This window comes from Pelecanus crispus, chromosome Z (genome assembly GCF_030463565.1).
Source record: "Pelecanus crispus isolate bPelCri1 chromosome Z, bPelCri1.pri, whole genome shotgun sequence".
NCBI lineage: Eukaryota > Metazoa > Chordata > Aves > Pelecaniformes > Pelecanidae > Pelecanus > Pelecanus crispus.
Window position 1 is genome coordinate 50,053,528 of NC_134676.1, and position 15,972 is coordinate 50,069,499.

Genomic DNA, 15,972 nt, shown 5'->3' on the forward strand with positions numbered 1-15,972 from the left:
TAGGCGTGGACAAGAGCGTAACAACAGCATAAACGAGCACGTGTGCTATAAAAGGTAGTCCGAGGGACAGGGTCTGTCCCTGTGTGTAGTCAAGAAGCACGTAATGGAAGAATATGATGCGGCAATGGCACCAGGGTCCCACTTGGGAAGGTCTAGAACACGAACTAGTGGAAGACGGAATAGTAGGTTAGAGAGGAGCAAGAAAGACCACAGGGGCTTATATGGAGTTAGTGTCCTAACACAGCAGGGGTGTTACGTGCTGTAAGCAGATAAAGATAGATGAACTTGACACACAAGGTGAGGAGGAGGGTGTGCAGTAGCAGCACAAGGAGGAAGCAGAGACATCTTTCTTTCACAGAAACATGGTCTGCACTTCATGCTGCTGAAGGAGGCACATGAAACTTATGACTCCTTCTGGCTTACTTCCAGACCCTTGTTCTTATCCTTTATTAACAAACAGTATTTGTTTCTATGTCCTTCCAAAAGGCAAAGCCAAAGAAAATCTCTTCTCCTGAAGTGAATTCATGAATTAGAAATACATTGATTGAATCGTCCCTTATGGTAGCCACAGTTGATTTAACACTCCAAATGCTATCTCCATGTTTCGGGGGCATTTTTAATGCCACATTTAACAAAGATGTATATTCTGAGAAGGAAAGAAAAAACAACTTCAAAAAGATTTTTTTCAACAGAAAAAATAAAAACAGGTGGGCTACTGACATGCAAAACTTTAGCTATCTTTGCACCTTTTCTTCAAAAGCCTCCTTTGATTCTCTGCACAATCAAACTTACAGTATCTGCATCAAAAACATTCAGCAACAAACCTAGGATAGATACAGAGTACAAAACACCTTCATAACATCACAAAAGCAATGATTCCTAGCTCATTCAACAGCCGGAACACCATACCTAATTCTATTGCTCATTGTGTAATAGAAGAAATAAAAATCATGATCTTCAGTAGTACTAAAGTGTTTTCTACCACTCGTTGGAAAAGCACAAAACAAACAAGCAGAAACACTCCTCCAACATTTCACAAACTCTTCTTTGCTCCTGCCTTGCCTCTTTCTCAATTTAAAATAACCTTAAAAAAAAAATCAAAATAGATGTTTAAAACTAATTCCGAGTTCCACAGTTGGTTGAGAAAACAGAACTAAAGAAGTGCATCTTAAAGGAACCACAAAGAGTTGGGAACAGAACCATCGCTAAAACAAAAGTGGATTTCAGGATAAGATTACATCATCAGCTTTACTGACCCTTAACAGTGACAGAAAAACCTGCCCTCAGATGAAAGCAGAGCCTGTTTTCCTTTGAACAAGAATCATCTTCTAAGCCTCATGATAAAATATGAAGTTTTAAAGTTACCTCTCTGTATATGTATACAAATCTGTATATATGCATACTCAACTCATAGGCGTTTGCCTGAATTTGCAGCAAGTCTGAAATAACTGAGTTAACACGCTGAAAGACATAACCTGAACTGTGCATCTCAACATATGGTTATTCCAAGACACACTATCCACATAAAGAGATTCATGTGCTGCAGATGAATAGAGCTCCACTCTACGGCCCTCCCCATAAAAGTAGGTATAACAACATGGCTGTAAAAGTAAATCCTCAGGAACAGAGCTTGCCCTTACTGTTTCTCCACCATTCCTAGCCCTGGTGCACCCGAATGGGAAGGCAATGAGAAATACCAAAGGAGGTGAAAGACCTCCAAAGGAAGAACACCCCCAAAATCTGCTCAGCCCAAACCACAAGAGGAAGTACAGAGTGTCCATGCAGTGGTGCATTGGCTCCAGATCACTCTGGATCACGGATTCTCTTTATTTGTCTAACCAGGTGGATTAAAACAAGACTCTTGGTATAGTTGAATAGAACAAGGTCAGCAACAGCCGACAGCACTAAAAGCAAGGAGGAGGGTGAGATGGTTACTTAGGAAAGCAGCATGAGGGGAGCAACAGCGCTGAAGCCACACTTTCCAGAACAGCAAACGTCCATACAATTTCAGTGTCCTTGTCTGCCCCTGCACACAAGCACAGAACAGGTGTGGGAAGCAGCACAAGTGTAGCAGTTTGCTGCTAAACTTCATTTTCTCCCGTTAAAGCGGCCAACAGATGTCAACTAAGAAAGGCGTGCCTCGCACACATGGTACGTACGGCGTAATATTCTGAAAAAGAAAAGCCAAGGGAGACCCAGCCGACGCAGCCCTGCAGCTGCCATGTTCCCGGCACCCTGCGACGAGGCCGCCGGTGAGGTGCTGAGGAGGAGGAGCCGCCGCTCTCTTCCCGCCCCTCGCCGCCGGGTCGCTCCCCCCGGGACTCCCCCGCCCTGCCCGGCCCGGCCGTGGCGGCGGCGCCCAGGGTCACCCCGGCCCGGGCGCTGCCGGAGCCGGGGCAGCGGGGGAGGGCCGCCCGGCCGCTGCCTTCCCCTCGTTACCTTTGTGCTCGTCATCCAGGTACCGGACCCGCAGCTCCTCCTCTTCCTTCGCCTCGGAACCGTAGCTCCTCCCGGCCAAGGGGAGAGCAGCAGCAGCAGCAGCAGCAGCGGCGGCGGCGGCGGCGGCGCCTCCCCGCACCGGCGCTCGGCGGCCGGGCCGGCTGAGGGAGGAGGTCGCGGCGGCCGCCGCTGCCAGCCTGACTCGGCCTTGCAGGAGGCCCAGGCCGCCCAGCGCCGCCGCCATGCTGCTGCCTGCGCCGCCTCAGCCTCTGGCGGCCCCGCTCCCGCCGCCCACGTGACCGGCTGCGGCACGCACGGGGCGCCGCCGGCCCCCCCGCCCCCCTCCCGCGCCGCCGCCGCCGCCGGGGCGCGAGGACCTGCACGCTGCCGGCGCGCCCCAACGGCTGCCCGGGAACCGTTGGGGCGTCGCCGGCCGCAGGCTGAGCCGTGGGAGCCCGTGGGGAGGGGGCGGCCGGGGCAGCGCCGCGCCGCGACGGGACGGGACGGGACGGGCCGGGACGGGACGGGACGGGCCTGGCAGCGGCGGCGGCAAGCCGGCCGGCCCCAGCTCTGGCTGATGCCGGTGGTGAGAGGGGGGCTTATGAGCCGGAAGAGGGCCTGAGATTTTCCACACGCAGCAGCTTGAAACAGGGTGGTACATGGAAAAGTTTCTCGTCGGTGAAAACCGCTCTTTACTTTTATACTGAGAGTTCTTGGTAGCGGTGGAAGTTACGCGGCACGTTTATTTGTGGTGAACTCGTCTAGATCCCATCTTAAAGGCAACACGCTCAGGCTTGGTTGCGCTGTATCAGGTGGTACCAGAATGAATGCACATGAACTCTTCTCCTCTTGCTTCTTTTCCGGTATCACAGCCGTGCCCAGGCCCGATGGTGGCGTCAGCGCTGACCAAATCAACTACTCTCAATAACGTAAACCAGGTAGCGCCTGGTTCTGCGTGCTGAGATAAAAGCCTGCTTGCATTGGTTTCACCTCTCGTTCTTCACCCACCCTCTTTTTGGGCACTCTGAATTACTGTTGCTTTGCAAAAGTAAGGATCAAATTAATACGACTTGGTATTCAGAGCCAGGTTTAGTTGTGTAAGCAACACTGCTGTGTCGTCTGCCTGCCCTCCAGGCACACTGACAGGCCCACCAGCATGAAGCGAGTCAAAGGATATAAGCCATAAGGGTGGAGGTAGGAGATAGTTGCCATCTTTACTTGCAAATTCACATGTTACAAGACCAGTATGACCTGTTTCAAAAAGACGGTAGAATTTCACTCATCCATGTGTCAATACCATACCATTTACTTGGGCCAGAGTATATGTACGTATTAGATACAAGTAAGGAGGTTCACTCCTTACACAGGACTTGGGAAAGGTTGCTCTAGCTGCAATTAATCCAGGACAGTAATGAGGCTCCTAAAGCTGTGAAGTTTGTCTTCTTCACGTTTATTTACTTCAAAGAATTAGGCCTTAAGAATTGAAAACATACCTTTGAGCCACCCCCTGTCATTTTCAAAACTCAGTGTTACTTAATCAGAGCGTTAAAGCTGTGCCGCTTCTGGGCAGTGGCTCAGCTGCAGCCATTTTGGTTGTCGTTTGGGAAAACTAGCTACTGCATTCCTCTCCTTCATGCGGTTGCTCAGCAGCTCCTCCACTGCCTTCCTTCTGGAGAAATGAAAGTCTAAAAATAATGTCCTGTTTGTTCTTGTAGAGCACCATGAAGGGCAAATGTGGGGGGGAGGAACAAGCAGACTATCGCCTTGCATTTATTATGTTTTACTATTTAAACAGGACTATAGCTTGTGATTAACAGCCTGTTCCAGTAGTGCCCACAGTATGCTAAAGACTTTTCCAGCAGAAGGGAATAAAGAATGCCTATCCTGGAAATTTTGTTCCCAGTTGAAGGACATTTTATTTTATGAGAACAAATTTTGAAAGATCATACCCAGTTATGTCAATAGAAACAGAGAGACTGCAGTATTCTAAAAGACAGAGGATAAGGTAGCAGGACATTAAAAACAGAACTAGATTCACTACAGTACCATAATGTTGCCTTGAAGCTGAAGGCAGACCTGTTGTCCCTGTACAGCTGTCATCTGCAATAGTTCCCAGACTCAAGGACTAGCAAACACTTTCCCGAGCAGAGGTCAGTGTATGGAGTCAAGCCCAATAGCCTTGTATCTGTTGTACAAACACCCACAATCATGGTTAAAGCTAGAAGAATTTTAGGAGTACAATTTTCTTTTACACCATCACTGTTTGATTTTACTCTCTTAGCATAAGAAGTGAAAACAAAATTTGATTTCTGTTCACTTTTTCTGCAGTTTCCCACATCTACATTGCCAAGGTGTGTTTACACCTAGATAAAAAGTTTTATTTCCCATGACCACTTTAGTGGTTTTTTTTGAAAACAGAATGGTGGTGAAGAGTGGTCATATAGTTATCATTGTAACATAACAAAGTTAAGCTCTTGAAGATTTTTTGCAGTCTACAGAGTAAATGTTTTTTAAAAAATTAAATTTTAAATTTTAAATTAAAGAGACATAAAGATGCCTGCTATAGTGGGTCATTCTGTTCTTTGAACTGTGTCTCTCTGTATTAATGCTTAAAACTGCATGATACTCATATAAGTGTCTTTTATTTTGGTAATTTAATACTGCAGTGCATTTTGTAACACTGTATATTCAGTTCCTCCCATTGCCTGACATTCAAGTATGAATCAGGACTCTTGGATGAAAGCAAAGTTTTCCATATTCTCTTGTTCCCTGTTTTATTCACTGTGGTTTAGTTCTAACAGCACAGTTTTAAAGTCACAGTAGTACATGGAAAGCACATTTAGTTACAGAGGGAAAGTATATTGAAATGCAGATTATTATTTAAACATATATCCTAATAAGAAAAAAAAATTGAGCAACTGGAACAAAACTGTTAAGTAACTACCTAACTAACACATGACATTGCTTGGTAACCTGATTGCTGCTACACACAGAAATCCAAATATTGATACTTGGTGGTGATGGGTAAAATAAATTCATTTAGCACAACTGTATAAATCTTGACTCAGCCTCCCTTATGCCCAGATAAGCAATGTTAGTGTGAATGAAAATAGAACCAGTGTAGATGGAGAATAGCTCAGCAATTCTCTGCACTCAGCTGTTACTTTTAATATGGTCACTCAATCTAATCCAAGTGAAAAAGCTTGAAAGTCCTTCACCCTAATTAATTTTACATTTGGAATTACCCTGGAAAGCCCATTCGCATCAGGTTGCAGGTTCTCACAGTGTACAGGACTAAGACTGAAAAGGGAAATGTGCAGCCCCTTTTTTAGCTTTGCTCACAGCTTTTGCTTGAAAATACAGTCTGAAGGGAGGGGGATTTGGGGCTTGGGGGCTGGGTGTCTTTTTTTTCCTGTGTTTTTGATGCAGTGCTGTTGCAACTTAGGCAGCACAGTGTGTAGGTGCAGAAACTGGGAGACTGCCTACATCGTTAGAGGAGACAAGTTTCTTCAGAACATTATTCAGCCTGCTTCAGTGCAGGGCACCTGCCATGATGCACTTTCTAGAGGAACAATCGCACTCTTAATTAAGTATAATGGAGGAGTATGGCCGCTAAACTTAAGATCTAAATTAAGTACCTAAAATCAAGGAGTGTGAAAGTACTTGTGGATGTTCAGTTAGGCATTTAGTGTTATTAAAAATACTAATAAAACATTTTAAATGAGACAGAAAAATAATTGCATGTGTATTTATACTAATATGCAACTTTACAGGTAACAATGAAAAGGTGCAGACAGTGTGTACAATGAAGCAGGAAGAAGGACAAGAAGGAATCTCACCTAGTTCTAAATTGCTTTGATTTTCTTACATTGTGCATGTAGATGAGCTGTAATGAATAGTTTCATTTTTCCTGGATGAGCACATCAGTGGCAGTATGTAACTAAGTGAAAAGGGAACATGTTTTAGGGGAAAAATGGAGCACCCAATTTTGGCTTTTCAAGCTAAATCACTTGTCCTTCTTGCAAGTTGGAAATTAATTGTCTCTATAAAGTGACTGTTGATATTTGAGAGTGAGATCCATTAGCTACCTGTTCTTGTAAGTTGGTTTATAAAGGTTGTTTCAGTTTCACACTGAACACAAACCACCCTCCAGGAGCTTTTGTCTCTTCTAATTTTCACATAGTTGCTTTTTATTAATGGCAGAATTTTACTGGTTATTATGTTATCCAGTTAGCACACTTGTGTTTCCAATCTTGATTTTTAACTTTTTTTAAAGCCTTTTTGATCTTCTTTTAACACTGATACTGCTGAAGAAAAGCCCTTCATTGTTATGTATTATTAATAAGCATGTAGCACACGCAGCATGTTCTTTTTCTGGCACCATGCCTATTCAATATGTTTTGCAGGCAGCTGTTTCCTTAGATTGTCTATTTTCTTTCTGCTCAGTGCAGCTTTGAGATTATAATGCTAAGATATATGATGTTTTTACAGCTTACTTTTTCTCTTCAGAAATTATTCTTGCTAAACTCAGTCTACTTAGGTATGCTTACAAGTTTGCTTACATGGCACTTTTTACCTGGTTCCAACACGTATTGTTGAAAAATGTTCCTATGTGTCACTCATGCCTCAGAGCACAGGGCAGATTTTGTCTTTGCATTCGTGTCAACCCCATTTATTTGTGCTTATACTCTTACAGCTTGAAAATGGAGACAACTGCATTGGATTGATTTAGTGGACAAGTGACTGGCATATGTGAGCAAATTACTCGAGGGACTTCTTAAAATCCTACTTCCCAAACACAGAAGGTAGAAACAACCAAATTGTCTGCCCATTCTCTGCAGATCACAAACAAGGCAGAATGCTAAAACAATTACAGGAACATAAACGTGCTGAGTGAGGCCTCTTGCACGGGTACATTGGCAGTAGTTGCCACAGAGCTACAACCATGTAATATTGGAAGATCAGAGCCTAAGGAAAGGCACAGGCACTTATAACAGGAATTGGGCAGGTATTTAATAAAGAAAATATATAGAATGTTTTCTTTTAGAGCAGGGCACACAGTTTATCCCAAAAGGTCATGAAATAAAGGTATTTATTTCAATGGGGCTAGATGTAAGCAAAGATAGTCAAAACAGAGAATTGACCAACAGTTCAGATTCCTAAAAATTGAGATGTTTGTATCTAATTGCAACTCCAAGTCTTTGAATCCTGATATGCACCCTTTGCCAGAGCTTTTAAAAAGCTTTCTTGTGTTTTTAAAGTAGCTCAGCAGAACAGACATTCACCAACTCAGTTAAATAACTATGCGGTCAAGCAAACTGGAGCATCACTGAATACTTTTCTTCCAGTGAAAGTGCCCTGTTCAGCTATTTATAAATATTGTTAAAATCATTTATTTTCTTCATGATCAGGCTTTGTATGAAGCCTGACAAGCCTTTTGACAAGGCTTTGTATGAAGAAATACTCCTCTTCCATCTTTGTATCCTTTCAAAGAACTCCAGAGCCAATATTACTGTTAACTGTATCTTAGAGGATCTTTGCTTTGGCAACGGAGAAGGCAAGCTTTCACATAGTATAGGGGGGTCAGTGAAAGCTGCACAGGAAGCACAGAAACCAGGTAGGACACTACTGATGTAAATGGCATTTGGATAGTTGATATGAAATTCTAGTAGAAAATGGATTTCCCAATTTTATCAGGGTGCCTTTATGTGTGGTGAAAAGCTATCTGGGGTGCTGCTAAGGAGGCAGTAAAACAATCCTGTCAAATCTATGCTATCCAGAAGAATAAAACAGAGCTAGGTGTTAGCCCAGAGAAGGAAGCATTTTTGAACAAAGAATTGCTACATTAATAAAAACAATATCTAAATGCAAAGAGTGGGGTTTCCATCCAAACAAGCATTTGGTGAAATAAAGGGGCAATTCATATGAATAACATTTTGTTTAAAAGTTTTTTAATTAAAGTAATAAAAAGGACATTTCAGTAGATCTCTCAATGAAAGAAATTAAAAATTACTGCCATCATTACAATCAGGAGATGAAAAATATTTTGATGTTTCTGTCGTGATGTAATGTGATTTCTAATGGAAAGAACAAGAAACTTGGTACTGTTTAAAGGCAATACATGTGTCATGAAATCCAGGTCCCTACTAGGAACTAAGAGAAACCTGGTCTTTTATGCTCATGTTATAAAATGTTATAGAAGAATCAACAGGACTTCATAGACTGTTTTTTGTCAGATGTAATTCTTTATTACTGTTCATGAGCAAGCCAGGAGTTAAGATGTATATTACATTTCTGAATGGCATAATTATGTTTGCCTTCTGTTCAGCTAATTTCTTTCTCTTTTTTTTTTTTTTTTTAGGTGGTTTATGTCTAAACACAATAACTGAGCTTACAGTGGATGTACTGTAGATAATATGTGAAGTTTAAGATATTGCTTACCTTTTTGCTAAAAGCTGCAGCATTTTTGAAGAAAATCAGTTGTATAGTTACTGCTTGAAAAATATGACGCATTATGCACAAATCACTCTGAAGATAAATTTTAAGCTGTTGTGATGTCCCTCAATACAAGAAGGACATTGAGGTGCTGGAGCATGTCCAGAGAAGGGCAGCAAAGCTGGTGAAGGGTCTGGAGCACAGGCCTTATGAGGAGCGGCTGAGGGAACTGGGGTTGTTTAGTCTGGAGAAGAGGAGGCTGAGAGGAGATCTTATCGCTCTCTACAGCTACCCAAAAGGAGGTTGTAGTGAGGTGGGTGTTGGTCTCTTCTCCCAAGTAGTTGGTGATAGGACAAGAGGAAATGTGCTCAAGCTGTGCCAGGGGAGGTTTAGATTGGATATTAGGAAAAATTTCTTTACGGAAAGGGTAGTCAAGCATTGGAACAGGCTGCCCAGAGAGGTAGTGGAGTCACCATCCCTGGAAGTGTTCAAAAAACAGGTAGACGTGGCACTCTGGGACATGGTTTAGTCTAGTCTACCCTTGACTGGTTTAGTGTGGACTTGGTAATATTAGGTTAATGGTTGGACTGGATGATCTTAAAGGTCTTTTCCAACCTAAATGATTCTATGATTCTATGATGTAGAATGTATTTATGTTCATTGCTTTTCCTTTTTAGTCTTTTATGATTAACAGTATGTCATGGAGAGATCTACTGAATATATTTCATTCTTTCTAAGAAATGCCTCACATTCATTTTCATGCCATATGGGGAAAACACTGGGGGCTTTTTTGATCTTCTATTCAGTTTCATTACTCTAGGCTATGTTTTACATTCTAACCTTAACTGTATTTTCCTGTGTTCTTTGCTCTGTACATACTGATGCCATTAAGACAGTCTGATAAGCTGAATAAGCATTTTCAGTGAAAGCTTATTATGTCATGTATAAGAACTCTTCTAATGTCAAAGAATCAGTATGACCTTATGACCCAAATTTTCAGGACAGAGCAAAAGGTTAAATAATCAGTCTTTATGTCTCACATGGATACAAGAATAGATGAATCAGGATCTACATAAGCTAAGGACTCTGTTTTGTCAAAATGGTTTCATCATAACCTTGTTTCTCCTTAAACACCCCAGTGTAAGTCATTTGTCTATGTAAGAAAGTAAGATCCTTAAGATCAAGAACAACAAACGTAGCAATTGCTATGTGAAAACAAAAGAAAAATATATACCAAATGGCTAGTATTTTATGTGCCTAGGCACAGACTGAATACAGAGTTATTCACTAACACCAGTAAACAGCTGTTTCCAACACAGCAATTCTCACTTTTCTGATTTCTTAACATTCTTTAAAGACATGTTTTTGTAGATCTTCAAAATGAGGATCTCATCTAGGAATCGGTTTTTGCAATTTGTGAAAATTAAGCATCAATTAAAGAAAAATTATCTACAAAAATTAACCTGTCTTCAGAGTCATAGTTAACATTTTCTTTCCAGATAGTATCTTTTTGTGCCTGTCACTTTATATCTGGAAGGTGAAACTATATTCCAGTTGCCTTATGCAAAGTATGTCTTATCCGCAAAGCAGAACACAATATACTGTGTATTCTCAGCCCTGGTGGCAGCTAGCAAAAAAAAAAAAGGTTTATGTATCTAAGTACCTCAATAAAGTGTGGAAGACTTAAAAAAACCCTAAACCAGGTTTCCAAGACTAAGCCAGAATATTAGGCTAATATTGCCCACAGTCTTCTAGTTCAGAAATGGCCCATAACTTTCAGCAATTTTGTAGCATTTGTGCTGTTTCAACACTATACCTGAAAAGAAGTTAAGAATATGGTTTCCTTCTTCATTGAAGTCTTTCAAACATGCCATTTTCCTGTGATATAAGCAGTCTAACAATAGGTGGAAGAAGTAAAAATATGAACAAGAAAGGGATGTTTCCATGTTGTGAAACAGGATTTTAAAACTGCTTAGTGAAAGAAATACCCAAGGTGTTCAGAAGAGCTAGTAAACTGTGAGCACTGGAATACATATTTAATACAATTAGGTATATTGGGACAGTTCTTGGTGTTATTCTTAATCCATTTATTAATCAGACTCTAATTATGACCTCAAGATTGATATTTCTTGAAACAGAGTTATGGAGTGTCCTTGGTATCTTTCTCCTCCCTCATCTTGCACCCTGTGCCAGTGAAGCTTAAAGGAGGCATACCATACTTCTTTGGATTCATGCATCTCGGGCAGAGCAGGACTAAAATTGACAGTCCTTCCAGTAGCCACTGCACAGAAATGTGGAATGCCATAGCTTCTTTAGCTACAGAATAAAGCTTTAATAGTTTTGTTTGCAGTTTTGATATCACCACAGCATCTGATTCCTCAGTGACTGTATGAGCCTTGTCAGCATAGCTTCAGTTGAGCTACATAGTATAGGATGAGGTGGGAACAAGACGGAACCTCTGAGGAGATGTCAGTGCTTACCAGGGTCTGCTTTGAGCCTGGAATGGGATTTTTAGCAAAATTTCTAATGTAACCGGTAGCCCTTTAGCCTGAAAAATGTGGAACAAGAATTTGACCCAACAGAAATCCATATCCATGTGTATGTCTGCATTATACTCAAGCCACTTCATAATAACAGAACTCAGCTAAAAGGAATGTCATTTGCAGAAAACGGAATATTTTTTTCATTACATAAATTAGATTGTGCTGAACTAAAAATATTTTTAAAAAGAAGTGGTTTTATGACTCTTAGTATATTAAACCTATGGCATTTCTTAACATAAACTAAGACAAATTAATGTACAGCCATGTTTCACAATGGTTGCCTGTGTTCCAGTTTTTCAGAGTTCATCCTAAAATGTTATGCATGGTTTTTCAGAGGTGATGAGAGGCTACTACCTCTACGGAGCTTATTTACAACTGCAAGTAGTCATGAAAACCCACCGTGTCTTACATCAGATATGTAAGAACAAGACTAATGAATATGTCTGAAACTTTTGGCAACGTCTGAGTGCCACAGATGTTACATCAAATATTATGAACATCTGAAATAAGTAACCACAATGTGTGGACCGTCACACAGAACTGTCATGTTAAAAACTGGAAGTGTATTCAGCATTTATATTCCTTTCTCCACCCTTTTAGCAGAACACCGTTGTGCTCTAATAAAATCTTGCTTGCTCATAGTCTTGTTTCCCTTTTACTCAATCCTGCGTTGAATTCATCATAATCCTGTTTATAGCATCAGTCTGTTGCCATGGAAAAGACTGATGTCACAAATTCAGTTAGAACTTCATGACAGGATCAAATGTAAAAAGAAAATGGGACTAGAGAAGAAGAAAACCATTGTTCGAAAGGCAAAGCTTAGGTAACAAGCTAAAAGGAAAAAGTACACAGGGATATACAAAGAGTAAGGCTATTTATTATTTAAGTCTGTTGGAGGAAAATCATCCTTTAAATTTTTCTCTTTCAAATACAGAGTGATGTTTTTAGAGTTATATGTAAAAAACATATACAAGTGTATCATAAAACCAAGCTTTTTAAACTTTTACACCTTGAACTACCGCATATACCAAAACAGAAGTACACAAAATAGCCAGAATAGTGAATAAGAAGTGAAGATAGGTGGGTTTTCTTAATGAAAAGAGTAGAAAAATAAGTTTTAATTAAGAGATGGTATATACACTCTTTATTCATTACTAGAAAAATCAGTTGAAGTATCATTTAATGATTTATTCAAGTTAATTTTGGCATGTTCACAACATGCCACTAAGATCAGATTTTGCATCTTTTTAGTCATTTTTACTGTATCTGAGACTTCATGGGCTGGCTGAAAACTGGCTGTATTATATGGTCTGTCAGACTTGTCAGATACAGTATGTCTAGGAGAAAAATGCAGACAAGATGCTCAGTGGCACCTAGTGAGCTACTTTTCCATTCCCAGTATAGAATGTAACCAGATGTTACACTGTTATTAATAGAAAACTAGCAACAAAGGTAAGAAACAGATCAATGATAACAATTTGAAGTCACAGCAATTTTTGGAAAAAGATGTAAAGAGGTGCTGCAACCTTCCAAATGTATTGTAAAAATCCCAGTAAGTGTCAAAGAGATTTCTTTCATAATTATAGGTCTAAGGAACCTTATGAATAAGATAAAATTTTAAAAATTTATTGTTTTCCTCTGTATTTCCCTGTTGGCTAGCTTAGATTGTTTGCTGCTTATGTTGCTTTTTGGATATACCACTCTCAAGTGTCTACCTTTTCTCATGGGCAGGTAGGTTCCAAAAGCCTATAGAACCCAGCAGGGCAGCTAGGTGTCTTGCAACCCAAGCCAGCAAGTTGGGTGTTGAAATGCTCTGTATCATGATGTCCAGCTCACTTTTTGAAGAATTTAGCAATAATACTCACTTTTTATGCCTGAGAAAACTGACAAATATACTGTTTGTACAGAGTAACAGAGGCCACAGTGCTTATATTAAAGATACATCATACAGGTGGACCTCATAAAAGATGCAGATGAAGCATACTGTAGACCCTTTCTATTCTGTCCACTTTCTAGTGGAGGGACAAATATGCCCATATCTTGCCTAAACTTGGAGCCAGGAGATAGCTGGAATGTGCAACTACACCTGAATAGGTGGAGAACCGCCATTTATGTATGACCTAGGAGATCTAAGAAAAAGGAGTAGATACCCTCTTGTCCTCCGTTGTACTTTCTGGGTTACATGATTGTACAAGATGAATTTGCAAACCACTTCCTTTTGTGCAGTATTTGAATATTTACCCTGTATTAGCAACAGCTGCACATCTAAGACCCCAATCCAGAACCCATTGGAATCAGCAGGGAGGTCACACTGACTTCAAAAAAAGAAGTTAATTGAGCCAAGATGTTAAAAGGAAAAGCTTGTTCTGTACAAAAAAAAGAAAAAAGGGTCTTGGCAATGTTATAAAGTTGGGCACTGAGGGGTTGCTTATAGCTAACATACCCCGTCTTCATAATAAGAAAGAGTTTATGCTACCTAAGGTTAGCTTATTAGTATCTAATTGGAAGTCTGGCATAAACTTCTTTCAGGCAGCACTTCATTAAACTTACAAGCATTCCCACACACAAGTGTGTGTGGGATGCAGAATAGATTAAAGACATTTAACTACTTGGAGGCTGGCTTTGGCACGGAACTATTCATCCAGACTCACTGGGTTTTTTTCTGTATGTGAAGGGCAAAAGAAGAAAACTATGTTGTATTCTAGTCAGATGCTGCCTACATTTGTCCACCTGCCCACATCATAAACTGGTGTACAATTGTAATAAATGTAGCCATTCACACTAAGATTTGCCATGCTGAATGCCTGCCTCAGGCTTTGGCTAAGTTTAGAGTGGCCCAGTCATTTCTCAGATTGGCCTTGGAGGAAGTTAATGGTCTTGAAAGATGCCAGCTAGCCTCATGTGTCATCTCCACGTCTTGTTACGGAGAGCTACACTTCATCAGTGACATCACTGAAATGCCAAGGATGTGCCTTTTGCTAACTTTTCACCTTTCTGTCAAAAGCCATGCAAACTGGCTAAGTTGCAGTATTTCAATCTTGGAGGGCCTACAGTTTAGAAATGAGCCATATGAAAAGACAGGTATGTTCTGGATAGAAGTGGTGCCATGTGGTAATATTGAAGCAGTGCCACAGCAGGAGTTAAATCCATGCAAATATCTGTTAATTTTTGTTCTACTCTGTTTGAAACCACTTTTAAAGCTACATTTTGTATATGGTGACTGTAATAACCAAAACAAAGTACTGTCTCTATACATTGCTCCTTTTTTTCCCCTTAGTGGACCAATGAACTGCCCTAAAGTAACTAGATACTCATATAGCTGTGCAAGATTCTTGAACATAATATGAGTAACATCATGTGACCTATTAGTGTCAGTTCAGGTCATGTCCTCACGTGAAAAGTTTGCAAGAGCTTGAAGACAAATGCGAAAAAAATCTTTTGCTTTGAGGTGGCATAGCTATCCATATGAGAGACATGAAGGATGGAGGGAAGAGCATTAGGAAACTCACTCAGACTCTTTGATTTGTGTTGTCAAACCTATGTCATAAAAGTTTTCAATCAATAAGGTGCAAGATCAATTAATTCTTTGCAATGCTGGGCTTGTCAGTCATAAATGACCTGTAAAATTTCTCAGGGAATTTGTAGGTAACCTTGTTGCCTCCTGCCTGCCTCTCCAAGAAAACCTTGTGTACAGGAATCACAGGTAACAGGGCTTCCGTGAGGTCAAATGGAAAGAAGTGAATGCTGTCTGATCTCAACAACTCCAATACCCCTGCAAGACTTTATTACAAAGGAGTGGATACTTTTTCACCCTCTCCCAGGAAAATTCCAAAGGAGATTGTAAGACCTGCAATTTTCCCTTCTAATATGTGCTAAAAATAGAGGAAAGGACTTTTTGTAAAATTAAACTTTCACCTCTGACCTACATATTTATTTTTCTCTTCTTAATGACAAATTACACAAGCAAAATGACATGCATTTGCTAATGCTTTTTTCCCTTAAATGGTTTCCTAGCATGCTCAGATTCAATTCCCCAGTTATGTCTTAACATTGCTGGATATATTTTTTGTTATGCTATAATGCTACTGAATTATTTTATTTTATACACTTAGGAGTTTCCAAAGATTTCCAAAGAAAGTAACTCTTTTTACAAGACTTGGCAGATGAAAAACAAAACAATTTTTGTGAAAATAGCTGTCTTTTAACAGACTAAACAGTAAATATATATTCAGTTTTCACGTACATTGGAGATTTTTACTACATTTTTGCTACTGTAAATTTATTAATTTGGGGTTTTAAATTAAAGCAGACAACTGAAATGGGATTATTGTTGGACAATTCATACCAGAAAATGCTTTTATTCATTCAGCTCTTTGACAAAGTAGTAGACCTCCACTGTGTCTTCAGATGAAATTAACTTTAAAAGTATTGAATATGTTTCAAGATAAACATAGTAAAATCCCGGTACCACTGAACTCAATGGCTATATTCCTTTTAACTACATCAGGGCCAGGATTTCACTTTATTTTGTCCTGAAAAAAGTGTTTCCTTAGGT

The 15,972-nt window shown here is 40.3% G+C and overlaps 1 protein-coding gene across 1 annotated transcript in view; it reads right to left on the bottom strand.

Annotated features, from left to right (window-relative positions):
- The window catches only part of AUH (AU RNA binding methylglutaconyl-CoA hydratase), a 115,735-nt gene extending 113,046 nt beyond the window's left edge, over positions 1-2,689 (bottom strand). The window contains exon 1 of the mRNA XM_075726626.1: positions 2,440-2,689. Within this exon, the coding sequence (XP_075582741.1) occupies positions 2,440-2,683 (244 nt within the window). The 5' untranslated portion in view covers positions 2,684-2,689. The remainder of the gene's footprint in view (positions 1-2,439) is intronic.
- Positions 2,690-15,972: the final 13,283 nt, after the last annotated feature.